At 31.9% G+C, this 20307-nt stretch overlaps 1 protein-coding gene across 1 annotated transcript in view; it reads left to right on the forward strand.

Moving 5' to 3' along the window:
* The window catches only part of SI (sucrase-isomaltase), a 98719-nt gene that overhangs the window by 65661 nt on the left and 12751 nt on the right, over positions 1–20307 (forward strand). Inside the window, exons 31-40 of the mRNA XM_029215489.1 lie at positions 166–294; positions 1394–1504; positions 3187–3246; positions 6685–6801; positions 8103–8190; positions 9094–9232; positions 15824–15957; positions 17263–17297; positions 17385–17501; positions 19977–20125. Coding sequence (XP_029071322.1) covers positions 166–294; positions 1394–1504; positions 3187–3246; positions 6685–6801; positions 8103–8190; positions 9094–9232; positions 15824–15957; positions 17263–17297; positions 17385–17501; positions 19977–20125 — 1079 coding nt within the window. The remainder of the gene's footprint in view (positions 1–165; positions 295–1393; positions 1505–3186; positions 3247–6684; positions 6802–8102; positions 8191–9093; positions 9233–15823; positions 15958–17262; positions 17298–17384; positions 17502–19976; positions 20126–20307) is intronic.

A 20307-nucleotide genomic window follows, 5' to 3' on the forward strand; every position in this document is an offset into this window, starting at 1 on the left:
ATTTTGCATCTAAACATGCTACTTTTATTTCTTGAACATTACATTACTTGATTAATTCTCTTAGGAATTGAAACTTTCATATTGCTATTATTTTCATAAGTATAACAGAATGTGACAAACTCCCTCTATTGAATCTTACCCCACTAAAATTCTTATATCTTTCAGGATGTTCAATACACAGACATTGATTACATGGAAAGGCAACTAGACTTTACGATTGATGAAGAATTCCGTGACCTTCCTCAGTTTGTTGACAAAATAAGAAGTGAGGGGATGAGATACATTATTGTCCTGGTCAGTGTTTATATTTTATATTCTATCTGAGCCTTATTATCTTAGTTTTGTTAAGATTTCTCTCCTGAACGAGGAAGGAAAAGGTGTTTCAAAATATGAAGTATATAATTTTGGATTGTACTCCCAAATCTAAATCTTTCTTCCTTTAACACTTCATTTCATTTACGTGGCTGCCACAGGCTACCTTCATTCTTAGGTGTATCCTTAGAGATTTAAGACTAAATAAAGCTGGGAATCAAAGGCAGTTTGTTTTCTAGTAATCACCCAAGCTACAGACTGGTCTCAATTTACAGACACTATCACAAAGTGATGATGGATTTTCTATTCCTATACAATTCTCAACTTATTCTCTGGGACTGCTTCTTATGCTTGTCATGTTTAAAATTTTTCCTTCAAATTAGTGATTCAGGGGCTTCCCTGGTGGCACAGTGGTTAAGAATCCGTCTGCTAATGCAGGGGACACAGATTTGAGCCCTGGTCCGGGAAGACCCCATATGCCACGGAGCAACTAAGCCTGTGCGCCACAACTACTGAGCCTGTGCTCTAGAGCCCGTGAGCCACAATTACACTGAGCATGTGTGGCACAACTACTGAAGCCCGCGTGCCTAGAGCCTGTGCTCTGCAACAATAGAAGCCATCACACTGAGAAGCCCGCACACCGCAACAAAGAGTAGCCCCCGCATGCCACAAGTAGGGAAAGCCTGTGCGCAGCAACGAAGACCCAACGCAGCCATAAATAATTTATTTTAAAAAGTTAGTGATTCAGTGGGAAGAATATTTCATCAGTATCTTACAGAAAGCAAGGTAGGTAGCCAGAAATCCCATGGATATATAAAACCAAAGCAAAAAACACCTGTAATCTTGCTTGAAATCATAGCTAATACATTTTCAAAAGTTCTTAAATTTTCCTTCTAGGGAATTTCGAAGGCAATCTAACTAGAACAAAAAAGTGTATGCCATCAGTCCCTTTGTCAGTCCATGTGAGAATACAATATAATGATAATCTAATAATGGAAAATTGTAACATTTTATTACAGCTACTCAAGTGGCTATACTTTTATACCATAGTTACCTGGATTGTATTTCATTTTAATTTTAGGATCCAGCAATTTCAGGAAATGAAACGAAGCCTTACCCTGCCTTTGAAAGAGGACAAGAGAAAGATGTCTTTGTCAAATGGCCTAACACCAATGATATTTGTTGGGCAAAGGTACTGAATTGATATCTTGAAATAAAATAAGTATAAAAATACTATTTGAAACTTTCTATTTAATTAAGCCACAGTTAAAAATATATTCATAGGGAGAGATGTAATGACTTAATAGGTAATAAATAAAATAATACTCTTTGAGTTCAATCCAAATTATTAGAAACAAAGAAAGAATTTATATGTCCTATGTCCAAATACTATTTGTTTCATCTTTAAATTGTCTTTTATTGTATTTCTTGGTACCTGTTGTGTTTTATTATAAAACTGACATTAATAATATGGTTACTCGCTATTCTATACTACATGGGTCATTTAAATGTTTGTACTTCTCTTAAAAACATCTCATTGATAAAAGAAACAATGTTTGTAAAAGCTATACTTATAGTATTCCTGACTTGAACAGGGAATATAATTCATTGTATTTCATTTAAGCAATAATATCCCAACCTGTGTATATTAACACATTATAGAAAGCATCCTGATTTGGCTTATATATAAAGAGTAAAGAAAAAATCCACTAGTCATAACTAGAATGAAAAAAATCCCATAATGGGAGATGTAATTAAATGAAATATGGGAGCCTTTTTGGATCTTGGACGAAAAATAGAATGTTAGTGATAAAAGTGGTGAAATTCGAACATGGACTGGAGATTAGTTAATAATATTCTACTAATGTTAATTTCTTCATTTTGATAATTGTACAGTGGTTATAAATATGTTAATATTAGGGGAAGAATAGTGAAGTGTATAGAAAAACACTAGGTATAATGTTTGTGATGTTTATATAAGTCTGAAAATATTTCAAAATAAAAAGGTAAAAGTAAAATAGAAAAACTTATGTGATAAACAGTGAAAAATCATGTTTTAAGAAACATTACAGGTATACAGTACTGACTATAGAAAGGGATTTTTTTTCTTCTTACTTTCTCCTCATTTTATATTTTCTCATTCTATACATTTTCTCAGATTTCTACCTTTCAAGCACTATTCTCTATCAACAACTAATTCCTTGTATGTAATTACCACTCTGTGGATTATTTACATTTTTATATGGGACTTTCTAATTTCTACAACATAGATTTATATCCCAGAGCTTTTGGCCTGATTGAATTTGGGCTCTGTTCTGTGTTTGTGGTTGCAGTAAAAGAAAACATTGGTAGGCAGGGGGGCAGGGGCTGGAGTAGGTGTGTGGGAAAGAGGAGGATTTAGTACTAACTGCAAAAACCAAGAAGATATTTGCCTCAGCATGGCATCATCCAACTCAGATCTTCAATTCCTTTCATATAAAAATATACTTTTTGTTTTTAGATTTTAATCCTGGAGTAATTATAGAAAGAGTTTTAATATGCCACATTAAATTAAATTTAGAATATGCTTTTCATATTAATTCTTGACCAGACCTTTTGGTTACATGCATTGTTTGCAAAATCGCTACTGACCACAAAGGATGGTATTCTTTTCCTTATTTGCCCTACTAAAGAGGAGATTCATATGGAAAATGGGAATAGTTTGCAAATGATACATATACCAGAACACAAACTGAAAAAAATAATTGAAGGAATTACTGATCTGGGGATCTTGAGTCTGTAATATGCTTCTAAAACTCTATTACACTTTGTTTACAACAGTCATACCACACTGAATTTATTTTGAATGGTTTCCCATTTCTTCTCTCTTTGTAGGTTTGGCCAGATTTGCCAAATGTAACAAAAGATGAAAGTCTAATAGGTGAAGCTGTTAATGTAAGTTCCATATTGATTAACTATTTAACTGAAAGAAATTCAGCACTGGGATTTAATGAAGACTTTGACCAATAATTCAATTTTAATACTTTCCTTAAAAAAGTGATGGCTGGGGCTTCCCTGGTGGCGCAGTGGTTGAGAGTCCGCCTGCCGATGCAGGGGACACAGGTTAGTGCCCCAGTCTGGGAGGATCCCACATGCTGCAGAGCGGCTGGGCCCGTGAGCCATGGCCGCTGAGCGTGCGTGTCTGGAGCCTGTGCTCCGCAGCGGGAGAGGCCACAACAGTGAGAGACCCGCGTACTGCAAAAAAAAAAAAAATGTGATGGCTTATTTTCTAATTCTCTATATCAGACCATATTAAATCAGATTTATTTATTTTTTAAAATACCAACATGTTTCAGTCACTCCATGAAGCAATTTTACATTTTATTGGATTTAATCCAAGGAACAATTATTTTTTTTATTTAATTTTTTTTTGTAGTAAGAATGCTTAACATGACACTTACTCTTAAAATTTTAAGTTTAAGATATAGCATCCTTCACCCTAAGGACAGTATTGTACAGCAGATCACTAGAACTTATTCATCTCATGTAACTGACACTTTATGACTATTGAATAGCAGCTCCCAATTACCCCTGGAAACCCAGTCCCTGGCAACTACCATTCAACTCTCAGATTCTATGAGTTTGACTATTTTAGATACCTCATATAAGTGGAATTGTGCAGTATTTGTCTTTCTATAAATGGCTGATTTTACTCAGTTCAGCATAGTGTCCTTAAAGTTTATTCATGTTGCCCCGTATTGGAGAAACTCCTTCTTTTTGAAGACTGAATAGAATTCCATTGTATATACCACATTTTCTTTATCAGTTCATCCATCAATGGACATTTATTTCAATAGCTTCACTCTTGTAAATAATGCAGCAATAAATATAGGAGTTCAGATACCTCTTTGAAATCCTGATTTTAGGTCTTTTTGGATAAATGTCCCCAAATGGGAGTGCTGGATCATATGGTAGTTCTATTTTTAATTTTTGGAAGAATTTTAATACTGTTTTTCTCAGTGGCTGCACCACTTTTTTATTCCCACGAACAGTGTACAGGCATCCAGTTTCTCCACATCTTCACCAACACTTGTTTTCTCTGTTTTTTGGATAATAGACATCCCAACAGGTGTAAGGTGACATCTCACTGTGGTTTTGATTTGCATTTCCCTGATGACTAGTGATGTTGAACATCTTTTCATCTATCTGTTGGCCATTTGTACGTGTTCTTTAGAGAAATGTCTATTCAAATCTTTGCCCATTTTCTAAGTCGGTTATAGTGTTTTCTCTATTGGGTTGTAGGTTACCTTTTCATTTTGTTGATTGTTTCTTATTCTGTGCAAAAACTTTTTAGTTTGATGTAGTCTCACTGGTCTATTTTTGGTTTCTTGCCTGTGCTTTTGGTGTCATATCCATAAAATCTTTGCCAAGACCATTGTCATGAAGCTTTTCCCTTATGTTTTTTCCTAGAAGTTTTGCAGTTTCGGGTGTTACATTTAGGTCTTTAGTCCATTGTGGTTTGATTTTTGTCTATGGTATAAGATAAGGATCTGATTTCATTCTTTCACATGTGAATATCCAGTTTTCCCAGCACCATTCATTAAATAGACTATACTTTCCTCATTGTATATTCTTGGCACCCTTATCAAAGGTCAGTTGACTATAGTGTGGATTGATTTCTGGGCTCTTTATTCTGTGCCATTGGCCTCTGTGTTTATTTTTATGCCAAGACCATACTTTTAATTACTGTAGCTTTGGAATATATTTTGAAATCAGGAAATGTGATGCCTTCAGCTTTGTTCTACTTACTCAAGATGATTTTGCCTATTCAAGGACTTTCATGGTTCCAAATACACTGTAAGATTGTTTTTTATATTTCTTGAAAAGATGCCATTGGGATTTTGACAGGGGTTGCATTGAATCTACAGATTGCTTTCAATACTATGGACATTTTAACAATATTAATTATTTCAGTTCATGAGCATGGATTATCTTTCTATTTTTCTGTTTCTTCAATATCTTTCAGTAATGTTTTGCAGTTTTCAGCGTACAGATCTTTCATCTCCTTAGTCAAGTTTATTCCTAAGTATTTTATTTTTGTTTGTTGCTACTGTAAATGAGATTATTTCCCTTTCAAACAGTTTATTTTAGTCTATAGAGATGTAACTGACTTTTGCATGTTGATTTTGTATCCTGTAACTTTCCTGAATGTATTTATTAGTTCTAATAGTTGTGTGTGTGTGTGTGTGTGTGTGTGTGTTCTTTAGAGATTTCTATATATAAGATTACATCATCTATAAACAGGGACACTTTCACTTCTTCCTTTCTGATTAGGATGCTTTTTTTCCCCCTTATTCATTTCTAGTTATTTGGGCTAGGATTTCCAGGACTATGTGGAATAGAAGTGGCAAGAGTGAGCATCCTTGCCTTGTTTCTGATATGAACTAAAACTCTGAAAGATTTTTTCTAAATAAGTATATTAGCTGTGGGCATTTATTATAGAGACTTTATCATGTTGAAGTAATTTCTTTCTATTCCTAGTTTGTTGAGAGTTTTTATCATGAAAGAGTGTTGAATTTTATCAAATAGAGTTTCTGCATTACTTATTGGTACGACCATGTGATTTTTTTTTTTTTTTTCTTTTTTTGCGGTACGCGGGCCTTTCACTGTTGTGGCCTCTCCCATTGCGGAACACAGGCTCCGGACGCGCAGGCTCAGCGGCCATGGATCACGGGCCTAGCCGCTCCACGGCATGTGGGATCTTCCCAGACCGGGGCATGAACCCGTGTCCCCTGCATCGGCAGGCGGACTTTCAACCACTGCACCACCAGGGAAGCCCTGACCATGTGATTTTTATCATTCATTCTGTTGATGTGCTGAATCACAATGATTGATTTTTGTATGTTAAATAATCCTTGCGTCACAGGAAAAAATCCCACTTATTCATGGTGTATGAGCCTTTTAATGTGCTGTTGAATGTGATTGCTAATATTTTGGTTGAGGATGTTTGCATCTCTACTCATCAGATATTGTTAGGTTGTCTGAAACTAGAAATGTGTCCATTTCTTCTAGGTTATCCAGTCTGTTGTATAATTATTTATCATGGCCTCTTACAATGCTTTCTATTTCTGTGACATCAGCTGTAATTCTCATCTTCTCTTTTTTTCTTAGTCTAGCTAACAGTTTGTAAATTTTGTATATGCTGTCTATAAGAAACTCAGTTTAGATTTAAGGACACACATAGGCTTGAGTGGCTGGAGGAAAATCATACACATTCATTAAAGTTGAGATCAGGCTGCCTTCACTATCACTTGTTAATCTGACAGATAAATGTGTGACTGACTGGTCTCTCTTATGACTTTCTATATGTGGCTCTAAATTTTGTTTTTACAGGGTTCCAGAGCTCATGTAGCTTTTCCAGATTTCTTCAGGAACTCCACAGCAGAGTGGTGGACAAGGGAAATTATAGATTTCTACAATAACCAGATGAAGTTTGATGGCTTGTGGATTGTAAGTAAACTTCAATTTATATTTTAAGTTATTTATTGTGTATGGATTATGCAAAATTCTTACTAGATTTTAATAATGTTAACAAAGTATTCTTTATGAAATTAGCTCACTCATTTTTTCCATAGAACTTTCTTATGCAAAAGACTGCTAAAATGCAGTTTTAACAATTCAGTTTAAGTATTTAGTTGCTTTTTCCTGAATATTAAAGTTGAATATTTTCAACTTGACCAAGAGACCAAAATAGTCTCTTTATGTAATGATATATAAATGCTTATAAATATTTATTTTATTTTCATTCAATACAGATATGTCTCACACTCGACTGTCAGTCTTTGGTGTAAGAAGTCATAAACTCTTACAGATGTAGCAAAATCATCTTCTAAATAATATCCTAATTTTAACTTTAAAATGCTGGCAATAAGATTTTTAATATAATTTTGAGATAACATAAAAAGAATTTACTTTATCACAAGTAAATATTTAATACAGGAGATATTTATGTAATACTTATCTAGATTTTTGGAGGTGACATTTCTACTCTGCTGATTTTTCAATATGTATGCATTAATTTACTTACTTTTTTAATTAAAGAAACTTATAGGGGTGCTGTTATGTACAAGCCTTGAGGATGTAAAGTTGTATAAAGATAGTTTTTTTTAATTATATAAAGTTATGTAGTATAAGGGATTCCATTAAATATATCCCCAATAATTATATCTTGATCCAGAAAAGATAACCTTTTTATGATGGAGGAATCACCTTTAAATAGCAACTAATTTATATATTTATATGATGGCCCGTTTATATATGGTTACTAAAATTCTGAAATGTGTACTCAATAGAGATACTCTGAAATTTTCTGTATTTGTGGTTTTAAAAAATTTAAATTTAAAAAATTTTCTATTATCTTGTGGTTTTAAAAACCACAAACCATTGCTTTAAAAAAATTGATACAAGGCTCCAAGGCAGAAATGGAGGGAAAGGCATGGGGGAATATACACTATTATAATTTAATGTCTAGAAACATAGAAAATAATTCACTTTTATATAGATTTTATCTACAGAGAAAAATAGGACATTTTATGGTTTTCAAAAGGAGATGTGAATTGTAAAATGTTAAGAAAGACTGAGCTAAACTAAATTCTTTAGTATTGTTGAGATGCCTTATACTTTTGCTTTTTAGAATAGTAAAGTACTATTAGTCAAATATCCTACTTTAATTTACTGGGTCTCTGAATTAGTTCTTTTAAGAAGGTATGCCCTAAATTTGTTTTTTGTTTACTTTTCTTTCTCTTTTTAAGGATATGAACGAACCATCAAGCTTTGTAAATGGAACAACTACTAATCAATGCAGAAATACAGAGCTAAATTATCCACCTTATTTCCCAGGTACAATATTGCTGCTGTGCCTTGGCTGTTATCATGCTATTATTATTTATTAATCAGGTTTATATACCTTATGACATAGAGAACAGGATTCACATTTCCAATACTCACTACCCATCTACACACTGGACCACATCTCAACCCATTACCAATATCATCTAAATCATCTAACATTACTTCAAGAAGAAAACTCAAGAAACATGTTTTAGCTATATGAACAGATTTCTAAATTTGAAGTTGTTACTTTGATTTTCTTAAGAATCTTCCCAGATGTGAGAATTCTAAATATTCTTTAAGATAAAAAATTAAAATCTTTTATAAAGATTTTTTAAAGTTTTTCTTTATTAGGAAAAAAGTGAAACAATGCTAACAACACTTCTTTGGCTGTCCCTGACCTAGGAGGGAAAAGTACAGTCTTTCAATATTCATCCTCATGCTCTTATGTAGGCAGTAAACTGCATAAACAGTTACATCTAAAGTGATGGCAAAGCTCTGAAAATTTGCATCTGAAACTGAGAAAATATGCCAGGGCTTTATGTTAGCAAATGGATTTTTTAAAAAAAATCTATTTAATCAGTATTTCTCATCTAAATGCATAAAATATAGTAGACTTTTCGGAGTACACTTACTTTTCAGGTTTTTATGAGTTCATGTTAATTAGTAACATTTTTATTATTGAATATAGTAAAATTGTGCACATATTTTCCAGTCACAACTGTAATTGCAATCACATTGCAGACCATTTTTTCATTTATAATTAGCATAAACAAAGTGCACAAATGGTTGAAAAATCAATAATATTTTCAAACAATGATTGTTTTGCCAAAATAATTTATAGTTACAATTTACATATTTCAATATAAGTTACTTTATAACATATTAATTTTTTTTATTAATTCTCCCCAGAACTCACAAAAAGAACTGATGGATTACATTTCAGAACCATGTGTATGGAAACTGAGCAGATTCTTAGTGATGGATCATCCGTTTTGCATTACGATGTTCACAATCTATATGGATGGTCACAAGCGAAACTTACTTATGAGTAAGCAATCTTCATAATCATCATTTCTGACTCTTATTTTTTAGATACTAAATTTAATGTTACCTCTTTTGAGTCCTTCCCTGCTGACCTTATCTTACTTGGTCCTTCATGGCACTTAGAATAATTGTCTCTTTCTCTGTATCTTTGTTTTAAACTTTTATCCAATTCCCAAAAGAACCCTGAACCATTTTATTTTGTTCCCCAGTATGCAACCAGCTTATAGTAGCAAAATGCCTAACAAATAGTCGGTGCTCAAAGAATAATTTTTAATGAATAATTAAGTAAATAATATATAGTTTGATGTCACTAATTAAAACATGAAATCTGACTAAATCTGCTATTTAAATCCATTATTAGCAAATAAGAATAAATGTCAATGACCTTAAGCTTCTTAAATGTTAATATCCATACTAAACAAAATCTTATATGAGGCTAATGATGATGGAATACAGGCCATTCTTTGAGTATCAAGTCTTTATTAACACTGTGCAATAAAATGTTCTGCAATGATAGAAATGTTCTATAATTCTCTATTGTCCAATATGGTAGCCACTAGCCATATATGGTTGTTGAGCAATGTGGCTAGTGTGACTCAGGAATAGAATTTAAAATTTTATTTAATTTTCATAAATGTAAATTAAATAGCCCCACATGGCTAGTGGTCACTATATTACACAGTGCAGCTCTAGATCACTGGTCCTTAACTACACACTGTAATCAACTGGAGATTATTTTTTTAATTTTTATTTTATATTGGAGTATATTTGATTTACAATGTTGTGTTAGTTTCAGGTGTAGAGCAAAATGATTCAGTTATGTGTATACATATATATATTCTTTTTCAAATTCTTTTCCCATTTAGCTTGTTACAGAATATTGAGTAGAGTTACCTGTGCTATACAGCCTGTCCTTGATGGTTATCTATTTTAAATATAGTTCAAACTGAAGATTTTTTAATAAATGCTGATTTAATTAATCTGAACTATAGCATAAGCATCTGAATTTTTAAAAATCCCCCAGATGGTTCTAATGAGTATCCAGGGTTGAAAACCATGGTTCTAATATATGACGGAAGTTGGAAAAAGAATGAAAAGCATTTTGGAGTAAAGGGTATGGGTAATATTTCCTCACTTAGTGAAACATGCTTATCTTATTTCTAGCACTAAATTCTTTTTCAACCTAGAATATGTGAATTATTTGATATTATTATGTGAATGAATGACTACAGGTTTGTTGACCAAATCCCAATGTAAGGGCACTAAGAACATACAGAAAGACTAAGGAATGTCAGCAGGACAGGAATAAAGATGCAGAGAATGGACTAGAGGACATAGGGAATGGGAAGGGCAAGCTGGAACAAAGTGAGAGAGTAGCATTGACATATATGCACTACCAAATGTACAATAGATAGCTAGTTGGAAGCAGCTGCCTAGCACAGGGAGGTCAGCTTGGTACTTTGTGACCACCTAAAGGGGTGGGATACAGAGGGTGGGAAGGAGACGCAAGAGGGAGGGGATATGAGGATATATGTATGCATATAGCTGATTCACTTTGTTATACAGCGGAAACTAACACAACATTGTAAAGCAATTTTACTCCAAAAAAGATGTTAAAAAAAAAAAAAGAGTAAACAAACTGACAAAAAAAAATCTGTGTAATGTGATAGATACTACAATAGTGTTATGAGAAACAAGGAGAGTGCTCAGCTAACTCTATCAGGAAAATAGAAGTGACATCAAAAGAAAAGTTATCATTTGAACTGATCTTGAAGAAAAAAAAGAAATATGCTGGGGAGTAAAGGAAGGAAACTACATTTCACCAAGGCAAAGAAAGTAAATAAAATTTGTCATAAGCTATTTCTAGGATATCTATGGCCACCTAAACCATAATAAGTGCATTATAGCTTCTACAATTGGGATCTCTGGATAAGAATCATGGATTTGCTCTTTGTCAACCTGTGACAAGGATATGGTTGGCACACTTCTAGGATTTAATGAATGTGTCAGTATGTTACTAGACAATGCCAATGAATTTAAAATCTCCATGGAGAGAGGAATAATAATCAATTAAAATATATTTGGCTAAGTGGAAATAAAACAACGCTGGTTCCTGTGAAATAAGGATTTGAGGTGGGGATGAATTTCCTTGTCTTGTGCTAGAATTTTGTGTTGTTTAACAATAACATCAAAATAGAGGCTCTTCAAGATTATAAATTCTATTATGCAGTAATTCAAAGTTGTGTATAAAGAGAAACTACTCTGGAGAAACACTGACAATGTCAACTTGAAAAAATTCATAATAAATATTTTGTAATATAAAAAAAAGAGTAAACAAACTGGTCTTCAATAATGCCTTTTTATTGGGACAAATGCTTCTTTAGTTAACCCTACTGGAGCATAATATTGGAGCACAATTATCCTCAGCTAACCTCACTTTACCATAAAGCTATAGATATTAAACATAACAAAAATATTGAGAAGTGAGTGATGAACTCTTTGGCAAAACTTATGCATCTTGAGATGAAAGTATGTACTTTAAGGAAAATTGGAAGAAAATATTTTTTTCATAGAGGGCAGTAAGTTGAACTTCTGGAGCACATTACAGAATCTAGCATGGTTCCTGACACACTGTAGTATGTTTAGTAAATGTAAGTGAATCAATTTTTATCTCACCACAACTATCAAAATTATATAAGTAAATTCAAGGCAAAAGTAGGTAAATTTCTAAATAGTTGATATACAAAGGTGTTTAGAGATGTTTAAGACCCATTTTTAACTCTTAAATAACATTATGAAGAAGATATCAGTACAATCTTCTAAAGAACATCCCTTTAATAATGTTAATTTTGCTCCTGTCCATAAAAATTTTCAGTAAAATTTAACCACATTTTGTTTAAGTTAAACAGATTAATAAATTTTAACTGTTGAGTTAGAAAGCCCAATTTATGCATAGCTATAGACTTTTTATATCTTTTAAATACTTTCTTACTATTTATTTTTTTCAGTTATATGAGAAAAGAAATTGTTGAACTCTCCTTCAGATATTTTAGAGATTAAATATAGTCATTATACGTTTAAGACCTTGACAAATGTAAAAGGATGCTATAAATAAATTATGTTTAAGCAAATAATGGAGAGTAAAGACTTTTTATCATTTGAGAAAACTGAAAGGATTAAGAGTGTAATTTATTTCTTAAGTTACTCAGACTGTACCATTTTATTGTTCCTTTCTGTGACTCATTTTCTGTTTTCAAAATTGGCACACATTTGACATTCACCTAGTTCTTGTTATTGTGCTCTTCACTTAACATGAAACAAACAACCGAAACAAGGAAAGAACAGAATGAGTGGATGCAGAAATAGGAGGTAAATAATCAGCTTGAAAGACTGCAAACAGTTTCATAGAAAAAACCTTGGAGATCAGTGGCAAATGAAGAAGTTTCATGTATAAATCCCATACAAAAAGTTTTCAGTCTTCAATTGATCTTTGTCTTATTTAAAATTCAATATTGTACTGAAATAAAGCCTATGCTTCAGATATAGGGAGAAATATATTTTTAAAATTTCAAATTGTGTGTTTAAATCTCAGATAATTATCCAAGGATTATACAGCTATATATTCCATACTTTCATCTTCAACAATACCTTGAATGACTTTTGAGAGTACTACATATTTTTCATTAGAGAGAACCTAGAAAAATCAAAATCTTTGACTCCCTTTGGAAGTTCAGGTTATGTTAAGTATATAATTTTTAAGTAAATGCCCAAGATTTTTGTAATCTTAATTTAGAATGAAATAAAAATGCTAATAAATATAAGTTCTTTTCTCAGATATTCCTAGAGACTGGGTTATTTAACAACTTGGAAAATTATGTTGCTTTTCGATGTTTAGTGAATCTAACCTGAAAAATAAGAGGGGCTTTTTTGGGGGGAGAATTGTGTACTATAGGAAGTGACCTCTTCTTGCAATTTTTTTAACAAAAAATAAGACCAGTATAGATTAAAAAAAGAAAAACACTATACAGGTCATATATAATTTGGAAGTTTTCTTGGTTATAGCTGTAACTTTCTCTTAATTAACTGTTAGTAACTTGAAAAAATATGGAATATGTGTCTCTTAGATATTACTTTCTGATTACTATGGCTGAGTTGAACATTGATATAGCTGGTATCAATGTTTAAAAAAGGTTGAGATCTGAATCCATAAAACCATTTCCATGGTTTAGACTTTCACATTCTTCTCACTAAAGAAATCTCAAATTTAAGATTTACTTATACACTCAGAAACAATGGAAATATTTCAGCTTATAAAAATTGTTATCCAACTCTAAACTAAAACTGAAATTACATTTTCTGATCTAATGGTGAGTCTCTTTGAGTTGTGAAACTGGCAAGTTACTATTTCTAATGGATAGTAAATATATAATACTAAATTTTTTGCTTTCTAAAAATATAATTCAAAAAAAGTCTTTAGTTTCAAAGAGATTTTTTAAATAAACATTGAGAGAAACAATCCTGTATAACTTTCTCTTCTTTGAGCATTACTGGTCAGTATTCTAAAATAATTTAATATCACCCAGTCAGAGACAGCAGTATTGGGGGTATATTTACCAATTGATTTCATCAGTAATTAAAAACAGTAGTCAACTTAATCATTTTGAAATTATTATCTTTAGAAACCATGACAAAAATAAAGATATTTATTTATTGTTAGGGCTTTAAACTATTTAATTTTTTTTTCAGTTCAATATTCTCCTTTCACATAACCCACATTTGTAATCTACATGTACAGTTTTCTAAAAGTCATTGTTTTCCTTTAGAAGGACTTTTTTTCCCAATAACATAAGACATTTTTATAACTTTTCTAATACTTTTCAAAAACTGCTTATGTAGACAATTATAAACATGTAATAAAAATGTTTCTGTAACACAATATTGAAATTCTTTTTATAAGCTAAATTTTCCAAATCAACTTGTAACAGAGAACAAACTGTATTATGGTTGAAAAGTGTTTCTTAAAATTAAATTAAGTTCATTGTGATTAACCATCTGTAAAGTTGGAGCATGGTGGAAATGTCTACAAAATATTTATAGCTATGTAATTTTAAATTATAGTTTTAGTGGTGGCAAGTGATTTCCCAAATAAGAAATATTCTCTGAAGGGTTACAAAGGAGATTTTTCTAATACAAGAGGTTAGATTTCCCTTAAAAGAAAATTGTTATGAAAATATTTTATGCAGAATTCTTCTCAATCAGAATTCTTCTCAATCAGAAATCTAAAAAGGTTATTAACTTAAAGCCTCAGTAAAGACTTTTTGCAAAAGTAAGACATAAGGCAGAAAAAAAGAACCTTCAAGAATATGTATTTCTTGTATGTGGAAACATTAAAGATTTGGGACAACTCTATCCTTGTAAATAATTTTTATATCAATTAAATAAAATGAATTTTCTTTACCAATTAACTAAACTTAAGATATGTTTCCATGAAGATTTCTAAACTGATCATCAGTTCTTCCATTCCCTATATAAATATACATTCATTTCTTGTTAAGTGTCTGCAAATACGTGTGACATATGTTAAATATATTACTGATTCTCAATTGACTAGATCCTTTATATTTGTTATAAAAAATGAAGCAGTGAAGATGGTTTTCTTATATGATTTTTTTAAAGAGAGACATACAAGTAGGGAATTTTAAGTTAGCAAATACAATATTGTTTATACTATCAACAGATGGTTCAATATATCATCATATATCTGTTTAAAATATTTTCAGTTTCCTGTAATTTTGAGATATTCATGAATTCAAAAGTTTCTTAAGCTACTATTATACGTATTAGGTGTAAGGAATATAAAGAAGATTAAGTCAGTCCTTAACCTCAAGAATCTCAAGGTGTCATTTAAGAAGCTTTATGTATAAACAAATCAGTACAATTACTGTGGTCCATCTTTAACAAGGATATGATTAGATACAGTTTATAACATGGTAATGGGTTATAAATCTGCCTAATTAAGTATTTGAAATATTTCCTCCTAATATAGTTCTCTGGTCCTTGTTCATATACAAATTATTTTAAGTAATATAAAAATAAACATTTTCTTTCCAATTAATATATATATATGAATACTCCCTAAAACAGGGAGTATTATAGCAAATATTCTCTGCAGAGTAATATGAAGATTAAATGTTGACAAGTTATAAATAAGAAGGGTTGGAGCAATTAATGGAGCCTAAATCTTTATAAGAGAACACATTTAAGTAGAATAAAATGTGTTCATTCAAAAACTTTCAATATAATTAGTTGATTTGATAATATCAATAGTTGACTTGTATTCACTGAACCAATAAATAAAGGGCCACTTAGACATGTCACTCTGGAAAATGTTGGGAGGAAAAAAGATATCCTTCATGCTTGTAAGGATTTTATAGTATAATGAGCAAAGACTCACTTATAAAGAGCTAGTCGTAATAAGAGACAGCATAGACACCATAAATCGGATAGTTTTTTCTTTAATGAAGTGGTCCTAAGTAGAAATATCCAAAGAAAATACCTCATATAAAAACTTATAGATCCTCTCCATCTATATTAGTGCATTGCAGAAGGCAACTGGCAAAAGAGGAATTGTTATTTCTCGTTCCACATATCCTACGGCTGGAAGATGGGTAGGACACTGGCTTGGAGACAGCTATGCAAAATGGGACAATTTGGACAAATCTATCATTGGTATGTGAGAGTCACCATCTTTATCATTATTCTTTTAAATCTTCTATTAGGTATTCACTTTTGCTAGTTCATATACTTTGTAAGTCCTCCACTGAAATGTGCTTTTGGCATCATATTTTATGACAAACAGCATAATGAAAAGGCAATGGGCCAGAAAGCAGGATCTAGTTTATTTTGAGAAAATAATTTCATCCCTTTTGGTCTCAGTTTCCTTTTATGAAAGGGCAAGATATGGGAAGGATAACATATAGAACTAAGAATAGAAATGCTTAGAAATTCTAGATTCTAGGGAATAAGAATCACTCATAGATGCTAAAGTGTGAAACATCTCAAACCAAATTTTGAAAGTTTTCTAACAATAGTTGGATAAAGAGTAAATGAAATATTATTTTAAAGAGAATATTTTTCTGTTTCATATCTAGACATAAAAATTCTTTACTATTTATATTAGGATTCAAGGAAAACAATCAATGTTTAGAGATATTCCTTTAAAAGAAGACCTGGGAATTCACATGCTTTCTATTTTATTAAAATGATCATTCCTCAGGAGATTTTTAGCTAATAAGGATAATTCAATTTGTTTCATATAATGAGACCTATGGTTAAATAATTACAGAGACAGCATTTTATTTTAAAAATAAAACCAAGGAAGACTTCCCTGGTGGTGCAGTGGTTAAGAATCCGCCTGCCAATGCAGGGAACACAGGTTTGAGCCCTGGCCCGGGAAGATCCCAGATGACACGGAGCAACTAAGCCTGTGCTCCATAACTACTGAGCCTGCACTCTAGAGCCCACGAGCCACAACTACTGAAGCCCGAGTGCCTAGAGCCCGTGCTCCGCAACAAGAGAAGCCACTGCAATGAGAAGACCACGCACCACAAGGAACAGTAGCCCCTGCTCGCCGCAGCTAGAGAAAGCCTGCATGCAGCAACGAAGACCCAATGCGGCCATAAATAAAAAATAAATAAATAAATAAATAAATTTTTAAAAAAAGGAACCACTAACACTTTCTTCTCATACTATAATGTGTTCGTAACAGTTTTGTGATCTAAATGTGTCATCTTGAAAGTGTCAAGGAGGCATTATTAGAGTGTCTTATTTTTATAAATGTCATTAACATTATAAAGTAAAAAATACATAAATTTCATGGGAAGAAATGATAGAAAAGTATATTAATAATCTGAAAAATATTTCATTGAATTAGAGGTCAGTATTAGAAATAGAACATCTTCATAAATAGAAAAAAAACAGATGTCAAAATATATGAAATAGTGGCCTTCTATAATTTTTTCCTAATTTTTTTAGGTATGATGGAATTTAGTTTGTTTGGAATGTCATATGTAAGTAGCTCTATTCCTTTTATCTTCATCACTTGTTAATATTAAGAAACAAACTATTAAAATTAATTAAATATAACTGTATTTTAGACTGGAGCAGATATCTGTGGTTTCTTCAACAATTCAGAATATCAGCTCTGTGCCCGCTGGATGCAACTTGGAGCATTTTATCCAAACGCAAGAAATCACAACACTGCATTTGCTGGAGTATGTAATTACTGCATTTACTCTCATTCCTTTGCCCCACTAACCTTAAACGTTTTTTAATAGAATTCACCCTTCCTGGCTGATTTCCAGATAAATGTTTTGAATCTCTTTACATTTACTGATGGCATCTGAGCCCATCACTCTGAGAAGTTTCTGACTTGGGTTTTCTTTATACTTTGGGGTTCAAGACTTGGTTAGCTGACATAATTACTGCTGTTCTATATAATTTTGAATTAGCCAGAAAAAAAAATTCCTTCTGGAAATTATTCCAAACCTGGACAGAACGATAAAAAAAAAATCAGTTTCAAACTAAATAATTAGAAAAATCATTTAAAATCAATGCACGAAATGGGCAGATTTAAAAAGCAAATGTTTTAAAAATGAGTTGAGAAACAGAAAAAAATAAAAGGAAAAGGGAATCATGAAAACTAATTTCTGAGTGGTGACACTATTTACTATATACTTTACTAAACTGGAAGAACTTTTGGAGACAATAATAAAAATTATGAAAAAGTATAAACAATTGCAAGCAATATATAAGTAAGTGCTAAATTTTGTTATACTTTCAGTGAAGACATATAGAAGAAAGATAAATTACCAAAATGCACCTCATGGAAGAACTGTAGACAGAGCTGGTCTTTTAAGGATGGGTTCCAGCCATAGTAACCGAATGGTAGAGCTCAACATGAGTTTTGAATTCTTCATGTCACCCTGGGAAATTTTTTGTCAGAATAGAAGGGAGAATTTATATTAGAAAATGAAAAATAAAAATGAAAATCTATACAAAGTTAGAAGGCAGTATGGGACCACATTTTGGAAAAATTTGAAAGTTGGGCAATAGAGACAACTTGATGGGATAGGAATATTTTAGCAGGAAAACTTTATGTCAGTAATGAAATTCAGAAAGCTGTATTGTTGGGAGAGTGAGGCATGAATCAATAAAATCCTGAACAGGGATTCATTGAACAAGAATTCATTGAAAATCTATTATTTAATATTTACAAAATCCCTGCCCTAATACTTTAATATAATGCAGGAATGATAGAGATAACAGATAATAGACAATTTTATATATATATATATATATATATATATATATATATATATATATATATAAAACAGCAGGTACAAATAAATCATATGAGGAAAAACTAGAGTAAGCTAAAATGATAGAGATTTGTGGGTGTTCTGGTTTAGAAGGGATGCTCAAGGTGGTCCTCTTGGATGAAGTGACATTAGCATTAGAGCAGAGACTTGAGTTGAGGAAAGCAACAAATTTACATATATGGGGGAGAATTCCAGTTCTGGGGAACAAGTGAAAGACTCCAAGATGTGAGTGTGGCTGGAGCTTTTGAGAAGATGAAATGGGAGAGGGAAAGACTGATGAAGTACTTCTGAATAAAAATCTACAGAACTCAACTTAAGTTTAATTATGAGGTAATATAATTGAATTTAGGAATGTATGGTTTAGAATTAAATGCTTGTGTTTTATCATGTTAAAACTGAAATAACATCAACAAAGTCAGTATGCAACAGATATGATCTTTGCCTTTTCTAACTTGACTTTGAATCTAGTAACAGTAGGATCATATTGATATATAGCTTAATATTTCTTGGACCATTGCACTTTCAAGGTTTTGCCTATTCTAACACTACATGTACCAGTGAGAGCAATGGGTCATCATTCAAACGTTCTTACTACTTAAATCTAGAAAAGTTGGAATCGTCATAGATATGATACAACTCTTAAGGGCTCTGCTCCTATTGATAACAACAAGAAAACATTGCAAGTGTTGCCCCCTGGAGTTATGTAGCAGCCTTGTTTTTTCCCTTGGTATAAACTAGAATGTAAAATACTAATCACTCTCATTATTTTTTTTAGCCAGTAAGTGCAATAACATTTTTTAGAAGCTTTTATCTTTCCAGTGTCAATTTTAGTCTTTTTACCTGGAGAGTATATTCCAGAGCAGACATGGGCATGTTCTTTTTTCTTATCCAACATTAATTAGATCCCCTCTTCCTCCTATACTATTAATTCTTTAGTACCATAACTTATTCATTTCTCATGAGAACACACAATGTGCAGGGTCACCATGATGGGCTCTGCATGTCTGTTTATTTCAATGCACTTATATATAGCATTCTGTTTCTCTCCTAGACTTTTCACCCTACACTGAGCATCACCACAGTTGACAATGTGTTTGTCACTTATTCAAATGTGAACTGCTCTTTACATATGTTCACCTAAATGAAATCAAGCCATGGACTTAATTTGCATTTTCTTATTAAAATATTAGTTATGCTTTCTCTTTCCACTGTATGAGATAGAAATAACTACTCCATAAGGTTTTTGTGATGTAGCACATGACAGTGAATTAAATTATGCCTTATTTTTTATTCTTCAAATATGTATTTGAAAATTATTATTTAAACAAGGACAACAGCTTATGACACTTTCATTTTGCTTTGTTTCAGAGACAAGATCCTGCTTCCTGGAATGCAACTTTTTCTGAAATGTCAAGGAATATTCTAAATATTAGATACACTTTATTGCCCTATTTCTATACACAGATGCATGAAATTCATGCTCATGGTGGCACTGTTATCAGACCCCTTTTGCATGAGTAAGCACAATTTTTTTTTCCTATCACAGAGAGAGCGAGCTTTCATTTAATTTACTCAGTAATCAGTTATACTGCCATATAAAACATTTTAAATTGAAAGCTTCTTCATTGTTATTTAAGTGTACCTTTTGGGTTAATAAGCATTTACATAAATAAATCTACTAATAAACAGACTAATATAT

This window comes from Monodon monoceros, unplaced genomic scaffold, assembly GCF_005190385.1.
Source record: "Monodon monoceros isolate NGI ecotype Baffin Bay Population unplaced genomic scaffold, NGI_Narwhal_1 Super_Scaffold_11, whole genome shotgun sequence".
NCBI classification, from domain to species: domain Eukaryota; kingdom Metazoa; phylum Chordata; class Mammalia; order Artiodactyla; family Monodontidae; genus Monodon; species Monodon monoceros.